Genomic DNA, 18,193 nt, shown 5'->3' on the forward strand with positions numbered 1-18,193 from the left:
ATCATTTTTTCATTAGTTATCTAGGCAATAATACTAATGGCAATTAATAAAAAAAGTAACAATGCTTATTTTTTAAACTTGAAGGACTAATAGTGCTCATTTGAAACTTAAGAGACCAATTACACTCACAGGATAAACTTATTTCTCCTATAAAATTTTAGGGGTTTGACTTTTGGGTAATCGGTTTTTTTTAAAATTAATATTAGTATTTTTGTTTGAAATATTTTTTTAAAAATTAATTCTTTTATTTTTGTTTAAAAGTTTTATAATTTACCTGGCTTAAATTGCTCCTGCTGTTATACGTTAATCTATGGGGAAAAAAAAGTGTTACTACCTACATTTATAATATAATTTTAAATATCTATATTATATATAAGAGAATTTCCCTTTTTGAACTAAACTTTTATGTGGTTCAAAAATACTCTTATTAATGAAGGGTAACTTCTCTTAAAAACAAGGTTATAAATGTCAATTAATAAATTTCATTTTGAATTTAAAAGAAGAATTCCTAAAAATTTAGGACATTTTTTTCCCTTTAGGTATAAAAATTTAGCCCTTTTGTTCATTCCACTAAGTATTCAGTCTAGGTTTCCCCTTCCCCTTCCCCTATTCCAAATCAAAAAAAGAATCGGTTTAAAGTCGAGTCTAGTCCCACATTGCTTAGGTCTATGTTAAGATAGGGACTTATAACTTGTTTGGCGACTCTAACTGCCGCATGCAGTTTTGGAGTTAGCATGTGAGTTTAAGTTCTTATTCCATTCTGCTAAGTATTCAATTCAAGTTTCCCTTCCCCTATTCCAAATAAAATAAAATAAAAAAAGCCATTTTTATCTTATTTTTAAAATTTATCATTCTTTTCCCTCACGTTTATCTTATTTTTAAAGAAATTATAGTTACTATTTGTCTTTAAAATTTATTATTTTTATTTGTTTTATAAATACAAATTATTAACTTTTACCAAAAAATATAAAAGAACCTCTGAACACATACAACACGCGTATTTAGAGGCTAGTGTTAATATAACAAACTTTTTCAAATATTGCTAGGAGTATAAATTTGTTAAAACATCTAAAATAATAGGAGAAAATCTACCTAGTGTTAGAAGATTGCTAATTTTTACATTATAATTTATTTATTTTTATATTAATTAGTTTATTAAAATAATTATGTTAAAATGCAAAACATATTCTCTAAATTTGACAAATTCAATGAAGAATTTATTTATTTTCATATTAATTAATATATTAAAATAATTAAACTAAAAATGCAGAACATACTCTCTAAATCTCACCAAAATTTTAGTTTTCTAGCTTCACTTATGTTGAATTGAGTTTTATCATCTTCAAGTTTATTCCATTAAGGTTTTTTGTCACTTCCACTAAAGAATTGCCGTTAGTTTTGACTTTCCCTTAAAAAATAAAAACAAAAAATTAATAAAGATTAATTTCCTTTAAAAAAAATTTATTTTGAAAGTCTCTATCAAATTAATGGAAATAAACGGAAGAACATCAATAAATCCACCAAACTTTCCTGAAAAAAAAAAAAAAAAAAAAAAAAAAAAAGATAGAAGAAATGGAATTTATAATTAACTAATTTTCCTTCCAAATCTTGGCATTATCATCCACAAACACAATCACTAAATAAAAACCATCACAGTACAATTTAAATCTCCTCCCAAACTGCAAAAGCTATCATATTTTGGATCAAAGAGAGAGAGTGAGAAATTGATTGAGAATGTCGCCACTGTGCAAGAAGAGCTCGACGTGGCGGTGGTTGGTAAGGAGGAGAAAGGAGTTGAAGCCTTTCTTCATAACCTGAGCTGGAAAGCCCCAATTCTCTCGTACACTTCTCTCTCACTCATCAAATCAATCAGCTTTTCCTCTCAAAGCCGAACCTGACAAGGAGTTGAAACCCCTAAAGGTTGTTTCATTACCATTGAATTGTGTCTAAATTAGTCCCGTCCAAAAGGCATATTTGATATTTCACATCTTTAATAATAACCCATCCAACTCATAACAATATAGAATGTTTCAGATTACATATACATCCTAGGAAAAGACAAGTTCAAAGAATTTACTGGTGCTAGCAAACAGCAGAATGTGAATGAAAATACCCTCATTTCCCAGTTAGCCAAGAAGATCATCCTCTTTTTAAGACTGATTGAAGCATATCATCAACTGGGGTTCGATCACAAAATTACCAATCACGTAAATTGTCGTCTGATATATGTGTCTTCATGTACAAAAACAGGATCTTGAGTACTACTCTGTGGCAGCCCTGGTGGGATCTGAGGCTGTCCCATAGCTATGCCTCCTTGATTAGGAATAGAAGGATTGCCCCATAGACTGTCACCGTTCTTTGCCGAAGTTAAGGTGAGATAATAGATAATACCAAGAGCCACACTTGCAAGGGACAACATAGCACCTCCAGCAAAGACTCCAGGTTTCACAACATAGCAATAGTAGTTAAAGTACGCACTTTCGTCGCCATGTTGATCATTGAGTGCAGCACCAGTAAGCAACAAAAGAAACGCTATGACAAATGTAAACCTACTCAAGTGTCAAATAGACTAAATCAATTGGAAACCAATACCAAATGAACTGCAAAAAACAAAACAAAACCATGCACATAAACCCAAAAAAAAAAAAAAAAAGAGGAATCAACAAAAACGAAAGGCAACAGTACATGGTGAATTAATTATGCATGCTGTAAAAAGAAGGGAGAAAATGGGGATTGTGGTAAAAGCAGTAAAAATACTGCTTGTGTTCCACATGAAAGGTCTTTCAGTATCCAGATAGGTCTCAAATGCAGTTTACTAAATTTCCATTACATGCTGTCAATAGACACCATTGAGGGTCTACAACAATATTGAAAATATAATTTGAGAGGAATTAGGCCTTGTTTGGATTTTGCAAAACTCAGTTAACAAAACTGAGTTTTGTTAACTCATAACCCAAAAACCGTGGGCCCCACATATATAAACATTGTTTGGCTGAGAATTGGATCAGTTCACTCAGTTAACAAAACTGAGTTTTTGGAGATGTGAGTTACCAAATCCAGAAACAAGAAAAGCTTGTTTTCAAGTTATGAGATTATTAACTCAGTGGCAATTTCTGTAATTTTTCTTTCCAAATGGGTCCCACAGCAGTGTGTAGTTACATCACTGTAGACACACAGCAGCTCCAACAGACATTTTGGCTTAACTTTCCCAACTACCCAAGCTCACTTTCTTCATCTCACTTTCCCTTTTCCTTCTCCCAAACCCACAACAACTAATGCAGAGCTCCAATTCCGCCAATCAGCACCCTCAGCCCGAGACAAGCATTCACAGCTCCGTTCACTGATTTTTGTTTCCAGTGAGACCCAAATTAAGATTCAAGTTAAAAAAAGAACTGGAAAATCCTCTCTTTGTGACATTCCTCTGGTTTGTAGATCTCAGAATATTCTCTGCTTCTCTTTGTTACAAGCTTTCAGCCTCATTATCAAAGCTCCAGTGCCGTTGTTCACCAAAAACCCCAGAAAATCAGCAGAAAAAGAAAAAAAAGAAAAAAAAAAAAAAGCAATAATGCACAAGCAACAGAGACAAACAAAGGGGCATGACCAACAACAGAAAAAACAGAGCACAACCAACAGAAAAAAACGAAGGGGAGAAGCAGAGAAAAAAACAGAGCACAACCATCGGTGCCGCAGGTCCAGACTGTGATTTCCGTCACTTGGTTCATGAAGGGGTTTGAGAGAAAAACAGGGGACAAACGAAGAGAAAATCACAGGAAAACAAAGGGGAGAGGCAGAGAAAGATGAGAGTAAAGGAAAAAGAAAAAAAAAGGAAAGAGGAATGTCTTATGACATGGGTCAGTGTCTGGGTCCCATTTTTTTAGATTTTTTGGTTGAAACCATAACTGAGTTATATGTGCCAAACAGGTGGGTGTAGAAAATTGGGGTATTTTAAGTGATGAGAGACGAAAATTGAGTGAAGAGTGATGGAAAAAAAAAACCAAACAGGGCCTTATGAACTCTGATTCAGTGATTCTAATTGAAACCACCCTACGGAAAGTAAGGGATCTATGTAATTTTCCCAATAAAAAATAAATGTAGCAAGTTAAAACGTCAATTTTTCAATCTACTTCAATGCACTCCTTGAAGTCCAGGTTTTGGCACCCGAAAAATAATAAACAAGCTACATTTCTTTGCACTCTTAACAGGTTGGTCACAAAAGGGGCACATGGGAGTTGAGGGGTTACTAAACCCAGTTGAGGAAAAACAGAACACACATGACTATAAGAATAGTCTTACATTTAGCAGGAAAAAAATGTAGCACACATGTTGATTCAACAAGTGAGAATTCTAAGCAACCATTCATATTTTAGAAGGCCACAATATGAAAAAGAAACGTTATAAGCAAGAAGTATGACTCAATAAAAATTGATTTGACTTTATGTTGGACGTATTTATGAATTGTGTATTTTTTACCATACTTTAGAAGACTAAAACATGGATTATAGTTACTTTATATTCTTAGAGTGCGGTTGGTATCCTCTTTTCTAAGCAATTTTATTTTCTTAAATCCTCTTTTGTCTCACATTTTAGCAAATAAACTAGATTTTTCAAAAATAAACTAACTTATTTGCTTAAAGCCACGACATTTCAGCAGATAAACCATCGGAAAATTGAAGATGTCAAACTCAAACTAAATATGTGCTTGATTTCTCTCTATTGTTGCTTGAATATTAGATTATATATGTGATGAACTACCACTTATTCAAAAGCTTAAGCTAACAGGAAAGCATAAATTTAATCACTTAACCATGACTAACCATTTTTTAAACTTATTTGAGACTTGTTATTAATCTTCTAGACACACAAGTGTATATTTATCGACCAATTAATTAATGTGTCCTAGCTTATAAAGTATTTAGTATTTCAAGAATTATCATATTATACCATATCCATATACATATTGCATCTGTGTCTCATGTCAGTATTGATGCTTTATAGATCATAACCATCTTAATTCAGACACTAATAGTCCTCATTAACAATAAGTTTTCAAAGGATAAGACAAAAACCAATCAAACAGGAATGAAAGTTTTATCAGCAAGTAGTGAATGAAACATACCAGGAAACAACAAAGCAGATCAGTGCTACAGTCCAATTAGAGTTAGAAGGATGAGGATTTCTTTTGCAACAAATACACCCAGTTGAAACATTTATAATTATTTGAGCAATCATAAGAGATAATGCTGAAGTTAAACCAAGAGCCATAGCTGGACTTCGAGGGTATACACATTCAGAAACAGCAGTGACCTGAACCTGAGAACTCTGGAAATAAAAGAAAATTTCAGCAATGCTTTCATTATGATCACTGTAGACAAGAAATAATAGTGATTATGCACAAAAAATCTGAAGACAAAATGGGAGGCACTCAGCATCAATTGCCTGATGCCCATTTATGCAGGTATGATTTGATAAAAGGTCCTGCTAATGTACCTGCCTTTTGAGTACATTAGCAGTGCTCCTGTACTCCCGTTTCATCTCTAATAATACTTTTCCCCCAAATGAGGGCATTACTACCATTTGGCATCACAAAACTAGAGGGAAAAAAAAAAAAAAAAAAGAGCAAACAGAAACCGAAAGAAATTTGAGGTAATAATGTCATTTGGTATCTGAAAAGAGTTCAGAAGGGGGAAGAGGTGAACAGAAACAGAGAGATTGATAGACTATGGATAGGAAACTCCAGTTTTCTCTCCCTAATATCTATCTCATACAAATTTATTATCTTTTCATCATCGAGAACAAGGGCCAGTCTGCAGTTCCTATTTCAGTAAGCTGCTCAAAATGCTGGCAGGGCCAGTTAGTATGCCTGTGTATTCGTGCAAAATATCCACTTATCATGCCACTAAAAACACTCTAAGGAGTGGATGACAATTCTTTACTTCCCAAGAGCCACCTCTCCTTAGCCATTGGCATCGTATCCAGCAAAAATCCATCTCAGATGAGTGAGGATTAAGCGACATTCTCAAAGACAGAAAGATGTTAACTAGAATTTAGAACGAAAAATTAGTTTAACATTTTCTGATTTTAAGCTAAAGATGCTAGCAGGTCATAAATGGAGAAAATTCCAGAACCTTACATAGAGCAGTACAAAAAGGAAGATAGGGATGGACTCATTTCATTATAGTAATACCCATAAGTATTAATACAGTTTCACATAGGGGTGGCAAAATTTGACACGACCCGCGAACCCGACACGACACGACACGAAATTAGCAGGTTATGGGTTGAGGCTTAACGGGTTCGTGTCATATTCGGGTTGACACGACTAACCCGTTTAATAAATGGGTTGGGTTAGGGTTGAACACATAGAACCTGTTTGACCCGTCTGACCCGTTTAATTAAATGATATTTTACCAATATACCCTTCAAACTCTAGGTATATAAACTTATTAGTTGTTGTGATTTATTTTCTTTGACATATTGTGATTGATTATTTGTGATATTGGGATATGCTTTAACTTTGAATGATTATTTGTGATGCAGTTACTCGTTAGTTCTAAATTTTATATTAAAAATATTTATTTGTTTGTTTTTTCATTAATTTTTATTTTTCATTTTGATAAAATCTAATAAACAGGTCGACACGACTGACTCGTTTAATAAATGGGTCGTGTTCGGGTTGAGAAATTTTGACCCGTTTAATAAACAGGTCGGGTTAGTGTTGACCTATGTAGTCGAATACTCATGACTTGACACGACACGAACCCGACACGCGAACACGAATTGCCACCCCTAGTTTCACAATAAAATTATGTTTGCAACTGGGATCCACAGATAAAGCAGAAACAAGATTAGTTTGTATAAATCATGCAGGCAACATGCTTAAAATGAGACTGCTGTGGATTTCCAAGAGAATTCAACTTGGGCAATAGAGTTTCAGCTTATCACATAAAATATTAGTAAAACTGAGGATTTTCTATTCAGTGTCCTTGCCTCTGACACATGCCTTCTTTTTTCTCTTTCAAAAGTAAGGCTTCTACATATCTCCCCATCAAAAGATGCCAAACCCTCTTTAACTGTTTGTGCCCTCAGCTAGTATCAGTATATTTGTAAACTCAAATACATTTTCAGTCCACTGCCAAATGGAATGAGTTTTAAGGTCATAGTTTCTTACAGGGTCAAGGCCCAATTATCTTGGTCACCCACTGATGCAGGACAAAAACTTTAGTGGACTCTAATTCCAATTTGACACACGACCTGGATCAGAGGTCAGGTTGTGAATTTTGGTTGAGTTGATGTTATATTACTATTTACTAAGATATATACTTAAAATGAGATGTATAGAAGTATCAAGTATATAATTTGACATAACTGAAAAAATCCATGTACAAGGTATGGGCTGCAAGCTCATTAATTTATACATACATAAATTGCTAGGATTGACCAAGTTTGATAATTGACTTGATTAGTTAAACAACATTAAAAGACAACTTCGAAATTATTTCAGCAAGTTGAATTACACAAAAAGATACCATAAATAATTGAAATTTATATCAGACCACAGTTAACAGGATCTCTAAAAGTAGAAACGCCAAGTTATACGGATTTAGTGCATAGGAACAGAAGAGCTCCTAATATTGTGTTACAATGAGACCCCAAAAGGCAAACCACAATGTAAGAATTGTACCAAAGGAATAACAAAAGTTGCAAATCCGGTAAATTTTATGCTTCTAAGATAAAACAAGCTAAAGTAGGCTGTATGTTCATTCTCCAATAAAGAAATCTTTACAGATATAAACAAACAGTGCTGCAGAACAGCAATCATTAAGATTCCCAACTTTCTTCTCGTGTGTGTGTGTTTTTTTGGGGGGGGGGGGGGGGGGGGGGGGGGCGGAGGGAAAGGTTTGGCATGTAGTCCATAAAAGAAGTGACACTAAGTATGTCTTTGAACCAAAGGAATCCACAAGATTGCCCCATGATCAGCATTGCAAACGACAGCACAAGTTAAGATTTGATGACAGAATCTTGGTTCCAGCTAAATAAGATGTTTAAAAACCAACAATTGCCAAAGTGGACAAGTATCTCTTAGTTAACATCTTATAATTGACGCATACATGATCGATTACCATGTCTAGTTGATTAGAATTGGAAATTTGTCTCGGACGATTTACAAACAGAAACTCCTTTCATTTTATGAATGAATACATGTAAGCTTAAGAGGACCAACTAAAAAAAAAGGCAACATCTTTTGCATGTCTCAAGGAAAGCTTTAACTATTTCTTTCAGGCCAAAATGCAGAAACACCCTCTGGGGTTTAGGTTAGATGCAAAAACACCCTCCAGGGTTTCATTTCTAGCTTCCCGACGTTTTCATCTGCCAAATTGACCTCTGGGATAGGAAGCACCAGCATGTATACAGGTGCAGGTGCAGATATGGTATGGCAACACAACAATTTTTTAAAAAAGTAGGACACAAGTACGGTAGGGATACGAATAGCAATTAATTATACACACACACATATAAACATATAATTTCAAAGCTTACAAAATTTGTTTTATAACAAAAAAATTATTTATTTTTAAATAATTGTTAAAAATTTGTTTATAAACATATTAAAGTCTTATCACTAAAAATATATGTATCTATTGTCTACTTAAATAATAATAATAATAAGTTAACTTATAAAAGACAAATTTAAAATGAAGTTAAACAGCTAGCCTAAGCAATATGGCAAAACAAAAGGAAAGATATTTGCTGCACAGCCACAACATGGCAACCTATCAACACGCTCATTCAAAAAAAAAAAAAACACTCTTAATTAATTTTCCCACATACCCCCATTTATAGCCACACTTCTTTCTTTCTTCTTTAGAGAATGAATCAGTTTCTCTCTATCTCAAGACCAAAAAAAAAAAAAGATAGAGAGAGAGATCAGTTTCTATTTCTCTCTCTTGTAAATTTATGGAGATCTGCCGCCTACAGCTAGCATGGTCACCATAACCACAAGCCACCATGACAGAGGGTCCTCTTTTGCTGCAAAATAACATTTCTCTCCTCTTGTGAATCTCTGTCATCATCTTCATCTTCTTCCTTTTTCTTTTTCTTTTTTTTTTTTGGCACAGGTGACAGGCCATGTCTGTCATTTTTATATAATTAAAAAACACAGCCGGGACATGCGTGCAGCCGTGTCCCTGCCATGTCGGACACGGGCACGGCAGCCCAACTGCCTTGACCGTGCTCTCCAGCCTCTGAGACTAACCTCCACTAGCTCCTATGGACAAAGAAATCACATGACCATCGCGTGACCGCATTAAGAAGACTCACCAACTGATTTGCACCACCAGTCACATGATGGTCGCATAATTTTTCCAACCATAAGAGCTAAAGGAAGTTAGTCCCAAGGGTAATAAATTTGGCAGATATGGAAACCACAGGGAGTTAAAAAGAAGAATTGAAATCCCAGGGGATGTTTTTGCACCTGACCCAAACCACAGGGAGTGCTTTTGCATTTAGACCTTTCTTTTAAGCTATAATCTTGTTAGCAGCAGACTATATTGTAAAAATAGATGAAATGAAATGCTTCCATTCAAAACTATCAGAAACCTAGACAAAATGGGTTATTTCATCTCACAGTGCAGACAAAAGTGCTGCTGAAACCAAAAAATATCCCCCTTTTGATGTCAGTCCCATTTGAGAGGATGTACATATAATGGATATATGTCAGTAGCAACTAGGGAAGCTATTGTGCTATTAGCATAAGCCAAAGTGAATGATGAAGGTTAAGAGACTAAGAGAAGGCAATTGAAACCACAAAAACTAATTAGAAGACATATTTATTAACGGAATTTATGTTCCTCTTCTTGAGTCACATGAAGCTGCTTAACCAAGAGTGAGACAATCAAATGGATAGATCGTACAATGGAAGAGATCATCCTACAAAGACTAAAATTAGAACTTGAACCAATAGCCCGGATACCAATTTCTAGGCCTACATCCCTGGGCAATGCCAACCACAATATACTATCAATAATAAAGATTACAATCACACTCACAAAGTCTCGCTAACTCTCACGACAACTAATCCAAAACCCAAATACAACTAGAGGTGCCCTCACACTAAAACATTAGCCAAAGCTTAGTCTTTTAACTCTCTCGCAAGACAAAGCTTGGTGTTGTAACTCTCACACATACACAACAAAGCTACACCACCACTCTATGTATAGGGACTAGCACACCTCCCTACTAATTTTCTTTTCAATGTGCGACTGCCACCCTTAGGATTAGTGAACCTCCTTATGATTCTTCTATCCGACATGGGATTTCAACACCGATAAGAAAATCTCTAAACTCTCCTATCATGGGCTGGCCTTTACAATGGTGTTCACCCTGACAAAGCAACTAATCAAATGACCAAGAACTCTCTAATACTAGACCAGAACAAATGGTACACACGAAGTAAGCCAATATTTGTGTATAATGCAAGTGCTTTCAATTGAGGTTGCAATTTTGGAATTATAAAAAGATTAATTAGAAGAAAAATGCATAAGAAGACGCCACCTAAACCAAACCCAAACATTACCATAAGTATAACTCAAACAAGTAATAAGGTTTTCTTTTTCCCTTGTAAGTTCACAAGCAAGGAGAATTATACCATACAATCTTTGGGCTTTCCCAGCTTCTCTCCACAAAGAAAAACTTAAAACACAGACACAACATACAAGTTTAAAACTTTAACATTCACCAAGAACCTAAACTGAAAGCAAAAGCAATAAAGGTTATTACTTTCTGTATGGTAACAGAGAGATCCCGATACAGATTTAACAAATTAGAACAGCAAATCTCAGATTCACTACCATCAAAGTACTCCTTTCACTGAAATTTTAGTTTGAAAACAAAACAACAAAGAAGATTGTTATTCTCTTTAACTTTTCCCGGGTTTCTCAGCAGCCAATCAGAGGACTAGTGGAAGAAGACGATAAAGAACAAAACAACAAAAAAAAAGCATTTTTTTTTAAAACCCATCAAAGAAAAAGGCAAAAAGATCCATATAGAGAGAGTATTTTTAGTTTGTTTACCTTAATCCTTGTACCCTCAGCACCAAAACCAGTAGCAGCTGATAATAGACCCAAGAATCCAGCCACAAAGCATATCAACAAAACCTTTCTCTCCATCATCTATCTCTCTATCTCTTTCTCTTGGCTGTGTTTTTGTCTGCGTCTGAGAAAGGTGATAACTGAGAACTGAATTAGCGTAAAGTTTAGTGAAGCACTGTTATTGAGGTGAGTTGTGAAATTATGATGTCCAATATATTGAAGACACAAAATAATCAAACTTAAATAAGTTCTTTTTTTTATTAAAAAAAATAAAAAGTTAATACTATTAGAGTGGCAAACGTTCTTGAAATGGTGAGGGCAACTACGACTCATGGTCATGGTCATGGTCATGGTCATGGTCTATGAGAGATGATTTCCGTTTTTAATAAACAATTGAAAGTAGTCAAGTACATCCCCGCTTCTGTGAGGGTGGCTTCTCAAAAAAAAAAAAAAAAAACAAAGGTAGTCAAGTACATTGAATATTATTATATTTCTGTTTCTCAAAACCTTCTTCTATATTTATTTATCAACATCTTTACTAGTTTCTAAAAAATATACTATATATTTCTATCTATTTATCTACCTAGTTATATCTATTTATTTTATACTACCTGTGTTGAAGGTTGGGGGCATACCCCCCCTTTGAAAATTTTTAAATTATATATATAATTATTTTAGTATTTTCAAAGTTTATTATATAAAAATAAAAGTTACCCCCAAATATTTAAATTAGTCCAATGATGCTCTTAAACAAAATAATTGGTCTAATAGTTATATAAATATAACTTTATTTTTTACAATTCTATTTTTTATTGTAAAATATGCTCTTACATTTATTAAATATTTGATAAAATTTTGCATCAAACATGTTTGAATTTATCTTTTTTAAATCATTATGTGGCGATTAACAAGTCATCGACTCATTAAAAAAATCTTGTCATTAAAACTACACATAAAATGCGTCTTTAATTGACACATAATAGGTTAGAGCAAAATAGTTTAAATGTGTTTGGAGCCTAACTTATTTTAATGTCTTTAGTTGCATGTTTTTGAAATTTTCATTAGTTCAATTGAAAGATTTTTTACTTCAATATAAAATTTGATAATTTTTATTTAAAATGAAACTTTTTAAGAATTTCACTATGAAAATGGAAAAAATGAATTTTATTTTATAAAGATCGTCATCAAACGTGACTTTGATTGAAAATACTTAGTTTTTTTTTTTTGTGAGTGTGTATATATATATATATATTATCAAATAAAAAAGTGTGTATATATGTGTGTACATATAATAATAAAAAGTGTGTATATATATGTATATGAGGGTTGTCTTGATAAATATATTAATGCCGCAACTTGGCCTCCCAAACAAAAATTCTTGGCTCTGCCCCTGAAAATTCCATTCCTTAAAAATATTCATTTATAGTATCTATTCTATCTTTTATCTATCTATACTATGTATAGCAAGATTTCTTTTTTCAGACTAGACTTTTATGTAGTTTAAAAATATCCCTATATACTATTTATAACAAGATTCCCTTTTTTAGACTAGATTTTTTTTTTTGTAGTTTAAAAATACTCTTACATATGTAAAATAAAACCCACTAACCCCACTACACTACTTTCAATTTTCAAATACACATTCAAATCCATAATAAGAAAATAATAATAATAATAAACACGTTTGAAAAAATTGTTTGCCTCACAACCCATTCCAATGCAATGTCTGTGTTCTATTTTAAATTCAAAGACTAGGCCTTAGCCTAAGGCTTCTTTAGGAAAAAAAAAAAAAAAGTTTTTATCTTTAACCTTATCTAAATTTTTTCTCAATATATCTATCTATAGTCTATACTAATTCTATACTACTATATATAAGAAAATTCTCTACTTTTATGTGGTTCAAAAATACCCTCATTAATGAAGGGTAACTTCATTTAGAAGTAAGGTCATAAATGTCAAGTAGCAAATTTCATTTTGAATTCAAAATTTTTCTTTACTACTTCACATTCAACAAAGAAATAACAGTCAATATTTATCTCTAAAATTTATCCTTTTTGTTCGTTTGAAAAATAAAAATAAATATTTCAAAATTATAATAGATGCAAATTATTAATTTTTACAAAAAAAAAAAAAAAAATTATGAGCACGTACTCAAAGGCTAGTGCTATATATATAAAAGGATTCTCCTATTTCAGCTAGACTTTTATGTGGTTTAAAAATACTATCATTAATGAAGGATAACTTCATTTAGAAATAGAGTTATAAATGTCAAATAACAATTTTTATTTTGAATTAAAAAAAAACTCCTAAAATATAGGATTTTTTTCATTTCACGTTCAAAAAAGAAATTACAGTTACTGTTTATCTCTAAAGTTTATTGTGAGAATAAACAAGCTAAGTATGTGTGTTGGGCCATGGGCTATGCTCGAGGATATATAAAAGCCCAAGGATGATCAAAAGGTTTACTAAGTTTTGGAGTCAATGGGCTGAGGACAAGGAAAGATAATAACAGATTGGTGATAGTTCCCAAGGAGTCCAGCCTCCTTAAGCAAGCACTGTGGAAGGTTGGAATCCAGCCATCTCGGGTATGCTTTACGAAAGGTAATCGTTCTTCTAAGGATAAGCATCAGGGAAGGTAATAGAACTAAGCCAATGGCAAGGGAAGAAATATCTGGGGAGAAGGCTGCTGTTACCACCACATTAAATACTCTACATCAAATCAATTGACTGCATTTATGGGGAAATGACACTTGAACAGTGCTATCTCAGGTTACAGTTATTCACAAAGCTTCCAAGAGGTTTTAATGTGACAAGCATCTAAGAGATTACCTATAAGATCAACAGGTGGAAGGCTAGGATGGAGGATTGAAGGACTATATAAGGGAAAGGCCCCCATAAAAAATGAGACAGACAATCTTAAAAGGGAAAAAAGAAGAGGAATAGATTGTATTGAAATTAGCCTGAGTAAATTAAGAACATCTCAACCTCGGACTTGATCGAGGAGCATTATTTCTCTCAATTTGTGTTTTTTTTTTATAATCTTATTGGCATGAATCCTATTTGCCATGGCCCTTAATCCACTGAAATGTTTAATTGTAAAATCCATTTTCTAACAAATATATTGTTTTGGGCTTGTTGGGCTATCCTCTACTGTTCTTGGTGGGTTGAGGTTCATTGCTTGTCCTTACATTTATAATTTTTTATTTGTTTGAAAAATAAAATATATTTTTTAAATTATAATAGATGAAAAATTATTAACCTTCACTCAAAATAAATTCCTACAATCCAACACACACATGTTGAGCACGTTTTAATTGAATTCAAATTTCTTAATCCCTTATCTAAATAAATAAAAGGTTTTTTTTTTTTAACTCAAAGAGAAACACACGTTAAATTTTTTAACAGCTTCCTAACTTCTTTTACCCCAAAAAAAAAAATGTTCTTAATCTCCTAATTTTTAAATTTACCCCCAAAAATCCATTCACCAAATTTAAAAAACACGTTTTCTACAACACCTACAACTACTATCGTTTTGGATCCTTAAAAAAATATATATATATATAAAAAAAAAAACTCTAAAAGTTAGGGTTTTTTTTTTCTTTACATTCATCTTTTCCCCCCTAAAACTTAGCCTTTTTTTAATTCCTTTTTAGTCTAAATAAAATACCTCCCACTATTATAAAAAAAAAAAAAAAAAATGAAGAGAACTCCTAAACTTTTGACTCTTTCCTTAGGTTCATCTTATTTTTCCTAAAATTTAACCTTTTTTATTCATTTTTCATCCAAATAAAACACCTCCAATTACCAACAAAAAAAATATAACACTCGTTATCTTCTTTTTCTTCCCTAAAATGTAGCATTTTCCCCCCTTTTTCATTTGAATAAAACACATCTACTATAAAAATAAATAATAATAAAACACCTCTTAGCCACACAATCACTACTCTTTCAAAAAAAGAAGTTCTTATCCTTATCCCAATCTTTTCTCTATATCACTTTTGTGGGGTCAAAACCGATTGAATAATGACATCACAATTAATCTATATACAAAGGATTACAAGTATTCCACAATGAGATTTGAACAGGACAACTTAGTCCAAAACAACCCTCAGACAGAACCAAAATCTCTTTTAAAAATAGAATGCTTAAGAACAAGAACACTCTCTCGTCTCTTTCTCTCTCTCTCTCTATTTATGTGTGTCCCCTTCATTTTACATGAGGCTTCCTTTTATACTCCGTCATTTCAATCTTACTTGAATTGTTTTGTCACCATACAATTGGTAAGGTGTTTGTTCTATTAGACACCTAGCTACACCCTTCTTTTCACGATAAAGACAGACTTTTGGGGCTTCAAACATTGTTCAGACCAATCATTTAGTAATAAATGCGACTGTACTTGGCAGTTGAATTCAATTAATGCGGAGATGATTGCCACTTTATTAGGAAGCTTTATTATGGGTCCTCAAACATTTTCGTGTTGTTTTATGTCCTTCATCAGACGCTCTGAGGTCACCCAGTCCGAGGTTCGTCTCCCTTTTAATGGGCTTGGCACCTCTACTTGTCAGCAAGAAAAATGGCAACCTCCCCACTAAGCTCAATGTTTCATTAAGTTCTAGGTCACTCCTTTACAACTTTTATTATTATTACAGGGGCCCCCCTGCAAGCTTTAAAATGCTTGCTCTATTTGTATCTATTTCACATTTCAGTTTTTACCTTCTTTGCACAAAGACTTTGATTTCTCTATTTCAATTAATCACCATCTCTTCATTGAAAAAGGTACATTTTCTTCGATATTGTTTTAATTATTACTTTGTGTTTTCATTGTATTTTCCTTTTCTTGAACTAATCTCATGTTTGATTTAATCTCCTATTATCTATTTTTTTCTCATAACGTTTATCTCTCTTTTCCAAATTCTTCAAGCAACTCCATTGTTTCTTCTATTATATTTTACTATAGACCATCTCTGTTGCATGTGCGTAGAAGCTAGTGTGTGTGTATATATATATATATTATATTTCTATCTATATACCCAAACAATATTATTATGTTAGTTCCGAAAAAAATTAAAAAGGCAGGCAATTGTAAATTTGTAATGCTATATATACATAAATTTTCACAATAATTTTTTAAACAAGATTTTTTTACAATAATTGAGTTGACAAATTTTTACCAATCCTTATCTTTTAGTTTCAAATTAATATTTCACCTAGTGATAATAACTTACCACTTCAATACTTATGAAATTTGTTGTGTTACCAAATTTATTGTAATCAATAAACATTACACAACAAATAAACAAACATAAATATATAAATATATATATATATATATATAATGAAAGGGTCATGCTAATGGATATATGTTATATGTCAGCTCAGTAGGGAAATTGTTGTGCAATTATCATGAGTTAAAGAGTTGAAAAAGGGAACAAAATAGTCCTACTAAATCTTTGTTTTTATTATTTGGAAATAATAATAATATTTGTTTTTATTGACTTTTTATTGTTAATATTTTACTGACACAATTTTTTTTAATTTTTATATCTTACTGACACAATATAAGAACTCAACATGACCGATCAAAGACTTAAGGTGGAGTTTGGATAGCGCGTCCAAGTTTCCTGCGTCTGCGTTTTGCTTTTTTTTTTTTAACCCAGCCGCAAGTTTGGACTTTTCAACCATGAACAGTGCACATTTGTCTGATTTAAAAAAAAGTGCACTGTTCATGGTTGAAAAGTCCAAACTTGCGGCTGGGTTAAAAAAAAAAAAAAAAAAAAAAAAGCAAAACGCGGACGCAGGAAACTTGGACGCGCTATCCAAACTCCACCTTATTCTCAAAAAAAAAAAAAAAAAATCTTTGACTCTTTTTTTAGAGTCTAAAGGCTTTGACTTCTAACACACTTGTCTGATTTTTTTTTTCTTTTATATTCAGAGTAAAAAAAAAAACCTTGTACGAAGGGTCCAATTACTAAAAAACAAATATTAGCATATTTTTATAATCAGTTTTCAAATAAGAAATTTATAATAAAATTTTATTGACATTATTCAATTAAGAGAAAAAAAAAAATTAAGACTTTGATTTCACCAGCATAGAGTAAGATCTACTTTTCTCCGGTTACTATATCACTCCTATATAAGAATTATATTTTTCTTGAACTTCTATTTGCCTTTTACAAATTTGATATATAATTTGTGAATAGAAAAAAGATAAATAGAAATACTTTTTGGTATTTGGTAAAAAAGACTTAAGCAACAAGAAATAAGGGCCGAGTCAGCCAAATTTGGCGCAATTTGGTCCATAATCAATTTATATGAATTCTATATTAATTCAATTCTTGTAGGCACTTCAAGCATCTAAATTAGATTCAAATTCAATTTGTTTAATCAGCCATTATCGCACCATTTGAACAACCCAACCCTTTCTTAGTACCTAGTACTGATGATTATCACCAAAGTGGAGCCCTTCTATCGTTCATTCCCTTCGTTTTCATTTTGCTTCTACTTTCTCCTATCTTTCAACTTTCCAACCTCACTAGTTATTACAACCTTCAAAACACAAAATGAAACATAGGATGGGTGCATTATTATTTGATAGGTAACTCTTGGTTTCCAATGCATTATTATTCCACTACTAATTTAATGTTCCTCGTCTATTTTCCACTCTTTAGTCTTTACATATATTACATGCTTCACATACCTTCTCAACTCTCGTTAGAACAAGATATATTTGGTTTGCAGTAGATTTCTGCATCATCCACATTATTCGGTTGTAAATTAGATTGCTGAAAGCAACAATAATTTCACTTTGACTGTAAATAATTTCACAATCTAGTTTTTGCATCACTGAGCTGTGGCTCCACAGCACTTTCTTTAAATTGGTTATGTTTTGATGGAATAAGGATTATCGTTTCCTTCTTTTGATTGGCTGATAACTTAAAGATGCTTTGGAGGCATAATTAACATAGCTATATTACAAACTTTTTCAACAAGATCTAGTAAATGGACAAGCTTTCTTGGCATTAAGATACATTGGAAATTTGGAACGGCCCAACTTGTAATCAAAATCCCAAAAAGATAATAGGTACCTTGTTAAGTTTCACGTCAAA

The 18,193-nt window shown here is 32.5% G+C and overlaps 1 protein-coding gene across 1 annotated transcript; it reads right to left on the reverse strand.

Moving 5' to 3' along the window:
• Positions 1-1,578: 1,578 nt before the first annotated feature.
• Positions 1,579-11,302, reverse strand: LOC142621056 (protein VASCULATURE COMPLEXITY AND CONNECTIVITY). The gene is made up of 3 exons (XM_075794373.1): positions 11,070-11,302; positions 5,117-5,319; positions 1,579-2,549 (listed from the first exon to the last, which is right to left on the reverse strand). The coding sequence occupies exons 1-3, from the start codon at positions 11,166-11,168 to the stop codon at positions 2,204-2,206; spliced, it is 648 nt and encodes a 215-aa protein (XP_075650488.1). The 5' UTR covers positions 11,169-11,302; the 3' UTR covers positions 1,579-2,203.
• Between the last annotated feature and the right edge of the window lie 6,891 nt (positions 11,303-18,193).

Source organism: Castanea sativa, chromosome 12, assembly GCF_040712315.1.
Source record: "Castanea sativa cultivar Marrone di Chiusa Pesio chromosome 12, ASM4071231v1".
In the NCBI taxonomy this organism is placed as follows: Eukaryota; Viridiplantae; Streptophyta; class Magnoliopsida; order Fagales; family Fagaceae; genus Castanea; species Castanea sativa.